General features: G+C 39.6%; 1 protein-coding gene across 1 annotated transcript in view; it reads left to right on the top strand.

Moving 5' to 3' along the window:
• nrg2b (neuregulin 2b) overlaps positions 1 to 13,098 on the top strand; it is a 64,201-nt gene that overhangs the window by 27,188 nt on the left and 23,915 nt on the right. The window contains exons 2-4 of the mRNA XM_039615509.1: positions 5,918 to 6,080; positions 8,817 to 8,935; positions 9,358 to 9,481. Coding sequence (XP_039471443.1) covers positions 5,918 to 6,080; positions 8,817 to 8,935; positions 9,358 to 9,481 — 406 coding nt within the window. The remainder of the gene's footprint in view (positions 1 to 5,917; positions 6,081 to 8,816; positions 8,936 to 9,357; positions 9,482 to 13,098) is intronic.

The raw sequence follows: 13,098 nt of genomic DNA, 5'->3' as shown, positions 1-13,098 counted from the left end.
TTTGGTGGTAGTGTGGTCTTGGGCTGCTTTGCTGCCTAAGGACATGGAAGACTTGCTGTGGTAAATGAAACGGTGAATTCTGCCGTCTACTAAAACATCCTGAAGGAGAATGTCCGGCCATCTGTTTGTGACCCCAAGCTGAAGCGCACTTGGGTTCTGCAGCAGGACAATGATCCAAAACACACCAGCAAGTCCACCTCCTAAAGGCTTAAGAAAAACAAAATGAAGACTTTGGAGTGGCCTAGTCAAAGTCCTGTTCTGAATCCGATTGAGATGCTGTGGTATGACCTTAAGAAGGTGCTTCATGCTCAAAAACCCTCCAGTGTGGCTGAATTGCAGTTCTGCAAAGATGAGTGGGCCAAAACTGCTGCACAGCGCTGTAAAAGACACTTGATTGTAGTTGTTGTTGCCAAGGGTGGCCCAACCAGTTATCAGGTTCAGGGCCATGTAGGTTTTTTTTCCCCCCATTAATAATAAACGCCTTCATTTAGAAACTGCATTTTGTGTTTACTTGTATCATCTTTGTTTAATATTGTATCTAATATTTGTATGATGATCTGAAATATTTAAGTGTGACGAACATAAAAAAATGGGAAGTCAGGAAGGGGGCAAACACATTTTCACACCACTGTATTCACAGATGGAAAAATGTGACCATTTCTTTTCATTCCTGCTTCTGGATACATGAAAAATACAGCCTGAAGCTATTCTGTAGCTGAATGTGAAGAAGCACAACACGACTTGCTGAGTGTCTTTGTGGTGCAGTAAATCAAGACTTGTCTGTGTATATGTGTGAGTGTATACATTTATAAAAGAAAGCTTGAATTAAAGTGAAATTTTATATTATTGACTGGTAAGGTACATGTGTACCACACTTTAAGAAGGGTTTAGTGTCACTTTTACAGTACTACTAAAATAAAATTTTAAAAAAGAAGAAGCAGCTACTTTGGCTGATCCTTTGTCACCAGGGATCTTGGTTTGGCAGTTTTATGTAACACCAAAGGGGATTTATGTCTCTGGCTAGAATTGAACTTGCAACCTATTGCTTGCCAAGCATATGTGGAAACACATAGTGTGATCAAAATAATAATAGTAAATAAAGATTATATATTTTTCCCATATTTAATGAATAATTACACAAATATAGTTAGTTTTTCTTCCAGTAACTCTATGTAATTAATGTAAGATTTTGTTTAACACCACATCTACCAGCAGTTTTATGTGCAGTAATCATGCAGTCCTTATCAGATAAAAGCTTTTATTGTGATGAGAAGAAACAGGAACACACTGCAGAACAAATCGGGTTTCCACGTGCAGCCTGGGTTCTGTCATATTTATACTGTTCCATTTGTGAATGTGCACGTAAGCCCTGTGAGTCCAAAACTCTTTACCCCGGGTTTTCCATTCTTGTTGTTCTGTGATGTCAGGGTGAGCACAGCAGCCCGGGCCACCTGATGCTCAGATATTCTGTTTGTGAGGGGTAGCCAATCAGAAGAAAGTGAATTTAAAGTTTGAAGAAGCAAAATTGCCTGAAAGAGACAGAGTATTGACTCAGACTACACCAAAACCCAGCATAAGACAAATAAGGATTATTTTGAACTGTTATTCATGCAAAGCTATATTAGTAGAATCTGGGAATAAAAACATGGAGCTGGAAAAAAAACCCATAATAATTCTCTTGACGCACCATGTCATTCTGTTATATGTGACTGAACCATCAAGCTTTTTAATCATAACCCGATTTTGACTTAGAATGACCTAACAGAGTGAGGATAATAATTTCTTATTATACATTTATCTACTCTGAAAAGCCTGATGCTGGTGACACTATTCACTCAATGCTGATAGTAAGAAGAGAACCGTAGACTGTACAGCTTTCAGTAAACCAAGTAATCACTTACAAATAACCAAGCTGCAGATGTTACCTGTTCTTTTCGGGGCTAAATGCACAACTGTATTCAAAGCTAGCTTGTTGACTGCCTTTCCAGTTGTTTGTTTCTTCACTGAAAACAGCTGCCTGTAGATAAGAATGATGAGACTGAACGAGATCAGTTGGGGGGGCTTAAACCAAAACAGTGAGCTGAAAGATGCTAAAATGATCTAAAGAATGCAGTCGACTGCAGTGGATGATAATTATACACTTTGACCTGATGTTATTGTGAAGTCAAGCATCTCTAACATCATAAATGCAGTATTGGCTATGACATTACCTGCAAGTCAAAGATGATGATCAATGGATCCACGTATTACTGAGACAGTAGCATGAGGGGAACATATTAAAATAGTAAGGAAGTATTCAAAAGTTTATATTTTGAAGATGTCCACACTGCTATTCTTCAGCATTACTCATTACAAACCAGGAGCCATGCAGCGAGACAGAGACAGCATGTGATGATGCTGGGATGATTTACTTTGGCATGACGTGGAATTATACATCCACAGTGTGTGCGGAGACTGTGACAACACTAAATCTTACTAAATGTAAAAAACAGGATTTAAGGCATCCTGCTTGTTCTCCTGTGAGTCAGAAACACATACTTGAATCCCACTTATATAACTGCAAGCTGTTTGGACGGTGCTTCGTGGAGGAGCTACTTATCAGATCCATTCAGAGTTTGTATGTTTTTTCTAGACTGACTTCCACCTGTGTAATTTCCTATTCCCTCTGTGGCATTCAGCACCAAACCATTTGGCTACAAACTAAAAGTCATATTTTAAAAGGGCAACACCATCTTTTAAAAACAGATGGTGTCTAAGGTTTTGGTAAAAGTTACTCAAGCAAGAAAAGTCGATGAATTTATATAAATTTGGTGGCATAGAGGGCGTTTCTGACTGAATATAAAGTATATAAAAATAAACTACAGCATAAACAGTGTGACAAACTTTTTTTTAACTTCAGGGCACAAAGAAAGCTTAAAGAAATGAAACATATCACAAGCTGGATACACAGTAACTCCTAGTTGGAGCGTGGCTTTGGTTTTCATGAGATTTGTTGAAATTACAAAAAAAATATCACAAGCTGTCTTTTGTATTTATTTTTGCCAAACAACTCAGTTTTGACTATCTTGGAGTATTTGGAGCGTAGATGGACTACACAGAAAACCTGGACATACCTTCCAGGTCACAAAGGTGAAAGCTATGTGGATTTGCCTTAAACCCACATTCTTTTTAATGGTAAACTTCCAGATGTGTTTTTGGTCTCAGTTGAAACAACATTTCCATTTTGTAAATTTTGGTCCCACATTAAAGTAAAAAAGAAGACCAAGCCAGAGTGCCATAGGGCAGGCCTGCCTTCTGACTAACTAATCGCTGCAATCAACCAAGCCCAGTTTTGAAACACCAAGAGGCAAAAATGTGTAGATCACAGATTCCAAACAGGACCCTACAAAGCACTGGGTGACATCATGGTGGCTTCATTCACTTTTAATATAATATTTATGGGAGCTTACGAGATTTTCTTACACGTAGATCAGCTAGCTCATTTCTCATGTGGATCGTTTGGCAAATTCCATGTAGAAGCCTGTTTTATACTTGGTTGCCGACAGGGACAGCTGGATGCCCGACGACCGATTAGTCATTCCTGTTATACTTCTTTGAAGTTTGCTGTCTGATCACATGCGTCGTTGGTGCAGTGTAATGTAAATTCTCTACGGGCTAGTCCACACGGTCACAAAAAACAGGCAGGCATGCGGACGCCTGCACTCATTGTGCGCTGATTAGCTTTATGTCACAGGAACCTGAGCGGAGACTCGAGGACACAGAAAGTTTATATCCTGTTTTTCAGCCACTTCAGGCCCCAGTCACACAGGCCTAGAGACTGTGCAGCAACCCCCTGGCAACCTGCGATCACAAGGGGAAAATGTGTATTCTGTGACTGGTTGGTGTGTATATCTATATCTATATCGATAATGCTGTCAGCATTAATCTCGTTAAAATAACGTTAACACCATAACCGCATTAATGCAGCAAAACTCCGTTAGCAAATTAGCGGATCTCCCCATGTGTGGGGCTGCATGGCTTCAACGCGTTAGCTCCGTGCATCCCGACGCAGTACAAAACAACACAAATGTAAAATTAGTGCTGTCAGAGTTAATCGCCCCGTACGAGGGCTGCATGCTGTCAACGTGTTAACGCGTTAGTACCGTGCAGCCCCTCGCACAGGGTGATCTGCGCTAACTCGCTAACGGAGATTTACCGTGTTAATGCAGTTATGGCGTTAACGTTATTTTAACGAGATTGACGCTGACAGCACTACTATATATATATATATATATATATATATATATATATATATATATCTGAAGAAAAAAAAGCAAGACGGTTAAGACTGAAGGAAGAATACCAAAGGACACGGAGAAGATTAGACTATATACAAATATACACACAGGGCTAAAAGGCTGGACTATATATACACAGACAGCTGATTGGGAAGTAGATAAAGGAGCAGAACTGAACACAGGTGCACAGGATAAGTAATTAACACAAACCCAAAGCGGGAAGTAAATCTAACACAAAGCATGAAAGAAAACCAATCTTCAAAATAAAACAAGAAATAGGCATGAAAATTAATACAGATATGAACACTAACACACTAACAAGATGCCAGACTGGAAAACAAAGGGAAACCAAAACATTAGCACAAAGAGATGAACATGAGACAGGAAACTATAATCAATAAAACTCTATATTCAACCAAAACAAAGGATTATAAAACTGAAAATAAACTTGACAGGAAAAAACATAAAGTAAAAAGAGGTATTGAATATTTGCTCAACGGCCATGATCAGCAGACCCAAAAATGAAAACTTCCCACAGCAGAATAACAGTAAAGCTTAATCAGAACCCCAAACTCAAAATATGTTCACTATGAATTCAAAAGCACAAAACCTTAGAACCATGACAGCAGCTAATTGTAGTCATCATGTTTGCACAACTGACAGGATGTACACAATCATATATTGACTTACAGAGTCTCATATAGATGCCTAAAGCTCTAGAGTGTATCTACTGCACCTATGTGAGGAGTAATGGAAGATACAGCAGTGCTGTGAGGAGCCTATACAACAGTTGTCTTCCATTTGATCAAGCGTGTCCTATCACTGCACTGTGTCTGTGTGTGAGTGTGTGTGCACATGTGGGGTAAAATCGGGGTGTTTCACTGCTTGTGTGTGTATATAAATGGTAGTAGATGGTGCTGAGCTGTCTCTTTGCTTTAGCTTCTGTGTGCTTGTGTTGCCTGCGCTGGTGTCAGTGATGCAGTCTGTTGTAGTTTTTAAGGAGAAAAGAGAGAGAGTGAAAGACTCCTGGGACTGATGAAGTGCACGTACGCACACACACACACACACGCACACACACACACACACGCACACACACACTTTGCTCTATAGTGAAAATCTACTGCAGAGAGTTTCTGTGGCAAGACTTTTTTCCTCGATACAAGGTTTGTCTTTGCTTTTCAGGATTCAGACCACCTTACCATAGAGCCTTTCCTCTCTCTGTATCCTTCCACATCTGTCTTTGTGAGGGCTAATTTGACTTCTAGACATCTGGAGTAAGGACATTTGTGGAAGGCAAAGACATTTTGGGTTGTTCTAGGCTTGAAGAATTAGATTTGGGTTAAGGTTAAGCTTTGGCGCTAATGCACCTGTGTATAATGTCTGTCCTTGTTTTTCCTTTGAGAATTTCAGCCATGTGAACTTTGACCTGTTCCCTCAGGTCAACATCTAAACCTTTACTTATAGATTTCCATTGGTTACACACATGAACGCACACTCAAAGAAACATACACACTATGGGAAAAAGGCACACTCAGATAATTACATTTATAGATTAATTGAAAGCTCATTTCAGTAATGCACGCTTTGATTTTCCTTTCTCTGCCCCTCTCTCTGTTGGTCTCTTGTCTCTCTCTGTCCAGCCTCTGCTCCTAAGTTGCGGATGATTAGCAGCCAATCTCTGATGGAAGGGAAGAAGCTGTACTTGAAGTGTGAAGCGTCGGGGAATCCCAGCCCTTCCTTCCGCTGGTACAAAGATGGACACGAGCTTCAGAAAGGCAGAGACCTCAAAATAAAAACCAACAAGTGAGTGTGCCAAAGCGGATATTTTTTCTTAGGAATGATGTAAAAACCAAGAACTGTCATCCACATGTACTATAACAGCTGTTTTGGTTGATGCTATCACTCCGCTGTTCTACAGTGAGTAAACCATCAAGTTAATATAGTCTCATAAGAATGAGTTCAATGTTATATTTCTGCCTGGAGTTGATGTGACAGGTTTCTCTGGTAGTCACAGATATCTTGCTCTATGGAGCATTTAATCATCTTTCACCTTTTAGAGCTCAACAGTGACCTCCCACTTTTTAAGGGCTCCGCTTTGGGAAGTGAGTTTTCCATTCATTTTCTCCACTGACATTTCAGAAAATCCTGATGTAACGACTTTAACCTCCTAAGGCCTGAACTCTTTCGTGGCATGCATTTTTAATTTCTCTTTGCTATTTGGGCTGATTGGGACCTGATGAATGTAAAAACAAAGAATTATCTTTTTACCTGATTTTACTCTACAAGGGTCTGATATCCACCTATGAGGACATTCGTTTTAAATTATAGAACAGTGGCATGTTTTCGCAAGTGGATATCAGGCCCTTGTATAACAAAATGTAGTATTGACCAGTGGTTAGTTGTTTGGTACTGCAAGAGTTGAGACTCGGGTGTGAAATTTATGGATTTCAGGGTTTTTATGGTTAACTCGGTTCCCCTGGGTCTTTTCCCGTGTTGTAGTTGTGTGTCTTATTTTGAAAGAAGTATTTACGCGTTACCATAGTGACCAGAGAGCATTAAGGGGTAGAGAGGAGGATGTTACTCTCAATGTTGTTGGCACATTTCAGGAGGACGCTGCTAATAAAGTTACACAATTACACAGTGAATTCGCGTTCATTATTATATTTACAAAATACCACAGTTTTTGTTTTGGTCGTATCATTTTATTTTGTTGTATTTATCCGCCACACCTTAAAGGCCGGTCCGTGAAAATATTGTCGGACATTAAACCGGTCCGTGGCGCAAAAAAGGTTGGGGACCGCTTGTCTAGACAACCCAAAATTTGATGTCCACATATGTGGATACCAGGTCCTAGGAGGTTAAAGCCTTGAGCTGAGCCAACCTGTGAATTTTGGCCATGAAAAGATTTGATTTGAATCAAAAATGAAAAGAAAATGAAAAAAATGGCAAGGTTACAAGACTATGTAATTAATATAATCACTTTTAACAATGAAGGGTCTACGCAGCTTGTAATCTATTGGAATTCCCAGATTCCACAGCAAATCATTTCCAACCACAAATTTAATCTTTTTTCATTATCATAGTCTTGATATATGTTGTAGTTTGTTCAATAAATTAAAGCCTAGCTGTCAGTGTGGTAACACGCTGCATTTCTTACTGCAATCACCGTCCTCCTGGTTGTCCAGGGGTTTAAACATTTCCGTGGTAACAGTGACCTCCGCCGATCAGAGGCGTTGCTGATTCACTTTAGCACTGAGAGTAGTGTAGTTCTTTTCTGCAAATAAAACAAATAAAACCTGTTTCTGTTCAAATAAGGTTGATATACAGATATTTGGTTTCATGATGCTGTAGCCTGCAGCGTTATCGCTTATAATCAAAAGTCTTATAATCAAAATGGAAAATATGAATATTTTTACTTAATTTCACTGTTGAGCTCTCTCGTTTTATTAGTAATACTCATGCATACAACACTCTCTCTCTGACGATGCACAAATAGACCCTGTGACTTTAGGTAACCCCACGAAGCTGTGCGTATTGAATACAGAGAAAAGAATCCTACGAACAGCTGGAAGCAACAAACACAACTGCAGCTTTTGTGATTTGCATTGATGACAAGAGACACGTCTGCGTGTGGGGCTCAGGAATTTTTAGCACATGACGTTTTGGACAATAGGATGTTTTTAGTGCGCAGAGAAAACCTGGTTAAGATGGAGGTTTGAAACGTCTTCTGATTGCAGGCAGTATTGGAGCCTACCAGCTCTAATATGCTTCAGGCTATGTGGACTTTATCTCTTTCTCTTAGTTTTCCTACGCTTTACCTGCCAGAACAGCATCCTCTCTGTGCAAGTGGAGGTCCTGTTTTTCAAGTTGACCACTGGGTGCTTAACCTACATGAAAAACCGTAGTAGTCAGTATCTTAGAGATCCCCTTATAAATTTCATATATAACATAGGCAAGTTCCCCCTGGCTCGTTTAGGGGTGAAGCGCTGGTGTGCCGTGGTGCTGTGCTCTCTCTTTTCTCTGCACAAAATAATAAAAACATGCACACAAGGTACAGTTTGATTAATACATGCTCTCAATTTAATAAAAGCAATACTTTTTTTCCTTTCTATGGCTACTAATGTGTTAGTTTCCAGCTAAAAAAACTTTAGAGTCCCATAGTACACTACCAACTCATCGTTAAAGGCCTGGTGGTGTAGTGGTTAGCACTGTTGCCTCACTGGAAGACGGTTCCTGGTTCAGACTCCTGCTGGGGTCCATCTGTGTGGAGTCTGTACGTGCTTCCTCCCAAACACATGTATTCAAGTTAACTGTTCATTCTAAATTTGCCATAGATGTGAGGTAGTGCCCATAATAAATGAAACTGTGACTTGTAGTCAAAAGTACTTTAAATGGTCAGTAAATGCATGTCCAAACAGAGTACAAAGTTAGCTGTCTTTACATTTATGCATGCTGAAAACAAGTAGATGAATGCTTTTTGTTTTTGGAAAGAATAATAACTGACATTGTCTCTGCCTCTCTCCTTCCCTTTCACTCAAGAAAAAACTCAAAGGTGCAGATCAGTCGTGTCCGTGTGGAAGATTCTGGCAACTACACTTGTGTGGCTGAAAACTCAGTAGGACAAGAAAACGCCACGAGTATAATCAGCGTGCAGATCTGTGAGAACAACTTATTTCTATCTGTCCTTCTGTCTATGTGCTGATGTTTGTGTTGATCTATCGCTCAAATACGTTCGATTTTTTTGATGCAGGAGTCTGATCATACGAGCACAAACCTTGTTTACGGTCACTGTCGTCATGTGTTCTCTTCACATGGCTGGCTGGGGATAACGCAGACAAGTAAAGCAGAGGCAGCTGTTGTAAAAACAGAATAATTCTTTTTATTACTTGCAAATATATCTTAATTTTTCGGTTTTAAGGTTGGAATAAGAAAATGCAAGTATCCCGGGGACCTTTGCACTTGTAAAACCAATGGAGAGCTGGAGCTCACAACAAAGTGACTAGCGTGTACACTGTGTCGTCGTATGCAGGATTGCAGCGTAATGCACTGTGTCTTTTCTGTCAATCTGTGTTTCTCCTAGTGACCACCACAACCCTGTCTCCAGGTGTGAGTCATGCACGGCACTGCAATGACTCTGAGAAGTCCTACTGCGTCAACGGAGGAGACTGTTACTTCATACATGGTATTAACCAGCTGTCCTGCAAGTAAGTTTATTTCTCAGTCGGTCCCCCGTCCTCTCAGCCATCACTGTGTAGCTCCCTCTGTCTCTCCACCCAGTCTCTGTCCCTCTCTCTTTCTCTCTGTCTATCTGTGATGTCATTGTTGCTGGTCACCGCGTCTTCTGTTCCTTGGTTATGATCGCTCGCCATGCACACCTGCAGCCCACCTGACCGCTCGGCCGTGTCTGAAGGCTTCTTGTCTTCACTTTTCACCAATTTGCTCCAAAAACATGCAACAGATCTTCACCTGCACATTAATGCGCCCATTCACTTAATGCAGAGGTGTTGAACAAAACCTTGCCTAATGTATAAATGCCTTTGGATATTTTTTATTTTTTTATTTAACACTGAAAATAATGAGTCCAAACTATTTTAGATGAGATGCAAATTACTGAAAAACTGGTGGAGTAATTTTCAACTGTTAGCAATAAGGCAGTAAACCCAGTGGAAACAATTAGCATCCCTGTCACAAGGGAAAAGTGGGTTTTCTTAAAAAAAAAAGAAAAAGAGGTTTTGGAGTCAATGTGCTGAGTGAGGACTGTGCGCAGGGAAGGTTTATAGATAGAGTGTACGGTCAATACTATACATATATTGTATTTGCAGTTTTTTAAAACAGTCAGTGTTATGTGGAACAGCATTGTGAAACACATTTATGCTAGGTAACAACATACAACTTACATGGCAGTCCACTTGGATCCCTTCAGGATTTGATGATCTTCCTAAGCCCAGCCTTGCTCAGAAGAATTAAACTGGCTTGAAAAGTTGAAGAGGACATCCTGCTGACATCGTATATTAGCAGCTGTCTCTATTGTCGGTCACTCTGTTGGCATGTTACCATGAAACAATTTGCAAGCTCAGGGCACTCCAAAGCAACGAGGACAGAAGAGGCATGATGGATTTCAGGACTCATGGACACCCAAGTTTGTGAATAACTTATGAAGGAAGTCACCTGGGATTTTGAAATCAGCTGGAGGCCGTTTTTCAAAGTCTAGCTCAAAATAAAAGTTGAACCAGATATTGCAGATATTACAGTGATGTCCATTTGGGGAAATTTTTAAACGTCACCTGGACATCCTTGTCTGATTTTCTAGAAACAGAAAGCTTGTTTATGAACTGTTTTCTATTATCTCTTTATCAGTTAGAATAACATAACAGATGCCATCATGCTAACTGGGCTGACATTTTTAGCTGAGGTTAGAAAATAATTTAAGATAAAATCTTGTTACAAACTGTAGTGTAAATCTCTGCTGTATGTTGCGGTTGGTCGTAAACAGCTCAAGTGTTTGTTATTTTTAAACAATCTTTAGTAATACGAGTCTGTCTACACAGAGATGACAGAATCATATTAGTTGTCATTTAATCAAAGAAAATAATTTTGCACAGACAAATGCAAATACATTTTTTCTTTGCAATAATCTGATTGTTAGTTCTCACTTTCCAAAAGAAGATGGTCTGACACAACCTCTGTTCTCCATGGAAAATCGACATCCATCTAACCTTATGTATGAATTCTGGTTGTGTTTACTGACCTCGAACCGATTTTATGTGGTACACAGCGCTCAAAAATCTGTCAAAAAATGCTTTAGTACGACTTTGGTAAACTATGAAGTTAGAAGAGTTAGAAGTTAGCAGGAAGTTAGCTCGCTAGTTTCCACCTAAACATGATCTGCATGTTCTGACAGTGAGATAATGATGTGCTACGTGATCGCTAGCGACACAGCTATGTTAGCATAACATAAACACAGTGAAGCTGGAGGATGAACGCTAACCTTTTTCCACTGGATAAAAGTTAACGTGAGGGTTCCCGATGGTTAGGGACAAATGCAATCGCATGGCAGGATGCTGTAAACGGACCAAACTTCAGTCAGGAGAACAACCGAGATAATCCATCCACAATACGAGGTTAGTCATTAATATACTGCAACAACATGGGAATAGAGCAGCTGCCAGAGGATTCAACATTAAGGAATCAATGGTACGGAAGTGGAGGAAGCAAGAAGAATGAGTTGAGTAAAGTTTGACTTATCTGACTGTTTTGTTTCACTTAATGCGCCTTATGGTCCAAAAAATACGGCAGAGGGTAAAATAGGCATCAAATTATGTGTGGTGATATTTTTTATTGAAAGATGAGGTGGATAAATCTGTAAACCACAATTTTAATCCGTATCCTGCCTGACCCTTGGTTTGGAGGTTAACTGTTAAAAAGATATATTATAGTGCCTTTAATAGCTTTTGTCAGACACAGAAGAACATTTTCTGTATTTAGGAACAAACAGGCTACAAATATAATACTTCCATGTTTCGTGCATTATTTGTCTACTTTGTCGTTGTCTCTCTTCTTAGCACCCCAGTGAAGTTATCCTACATTTGACACAGAGCATTCCCTGCAGGTTTCTCTGTGCCTACGTCACTAGCACTTTATGTTGTCCTCTCATGCTTTTGTGTACCGCAAAATTCTCTAAGATTTGACATACTGCTGTTTCACATCAGCATTTATATGACTAAAGCTACCAACTGCACATCATCCCAGTAAAGTCAGTTTTCTTAATGTTTATTTGACTTTCTTTTCTTTGGAGGGTCCAACATTTAACGATTGTCTGGTGGGATCCCTCACAAATATATGAGCACGTCACACAGACAGGCACAGAGAAACCATGTTTAGCAGGTACTGGCTTCAATACAGGGATAATTTGAGTATATATAAATCACTCAGGCCTGACAAACATTAGTATTCCAGATATCTCCCCCTTTACTTCCCATTTTTCTCCTATGCACTGTTTGTGTCACCATGTTTCCTGTTGTCCCAGTAGGTAGGAGACAGGACAAGCTGTGTGACAAACTACTGGTCACAATCATGGCAAGCGGGACGTGAAATGTAGTGAGAACTTTTCTGCATTGACACAGCCCCACAGTGGTTAAAAACTTCACTGCTAACGATCCACTTCTTCCTTGTGTTTATTTGAAATGAACTGTAAACATAAATGCATCACTTCCTGTGAGTGGGAGGATTTTTCCTAGGAAACTGCTACCAGACTGGTAGGTGTTTAGAACAGCAAGTGCAAAAATTTTCATGAACTGAATTTTTAGATGAATCACTGCTGTGTTATATCAACTTATTCCAGAGCAAAACTGTTGTAGCAGACAGCCATCATAACTGAATGCATATGGGAAGTAACAGTATAACAGTAAATACCTGTTTGCAGCTTGTAGCACTTTCTTTTAGAGCCTTGCACTAGAATAACAGAGGTGTTACCTGGCCTCACACTACTAGCAATTATGTTGCAGGATTTATTTATATATATTTTTCATTTATAGAAAGGTTTGGAAGCATAATGCAGTTTTTTAGACTTTGTATTTGCAGCCAAAGCTTTGTACAGATCTAAACCAGTCATTCGCAATCAAAGCGTCAAGTACCTCATGGGGTATATTTTAGTAGCCAGGGGGTACATGGGAAAATGAGATTAACTAATCATGAAGTTTAGTTCTTTAATCACTTTTTTCACTAAAGAAAAAAGCAGAGATAAACATGTTTGAGCTGAAGATTTAGAAGTTAAAGGATAAACGGCAGGAAATAATGAGGCAAAAAAAATTGAAAAGCAAAA

This window comes from Oreochromis aureus, linkage group 2 (assembly GCF_013358895.1).
Source record: "Oreochromis aureus strain Israel breed Guangdong linkage group 2, ZZ_aureus, whole genome shotgun sequence".
Taxonomy (NCBI): domain Eukaryota; kingdom Metazoa; phylum Chordata; class Actinopteri; order Cichliformes; family Cichlidae; genus Oreochromis; species Oreochromis aureus.
The sequence above is the reverse complement of the archived record's forward strand: the minus strand, read 5'-3'. Positions and strand labels throughout refer to the sequence as shown.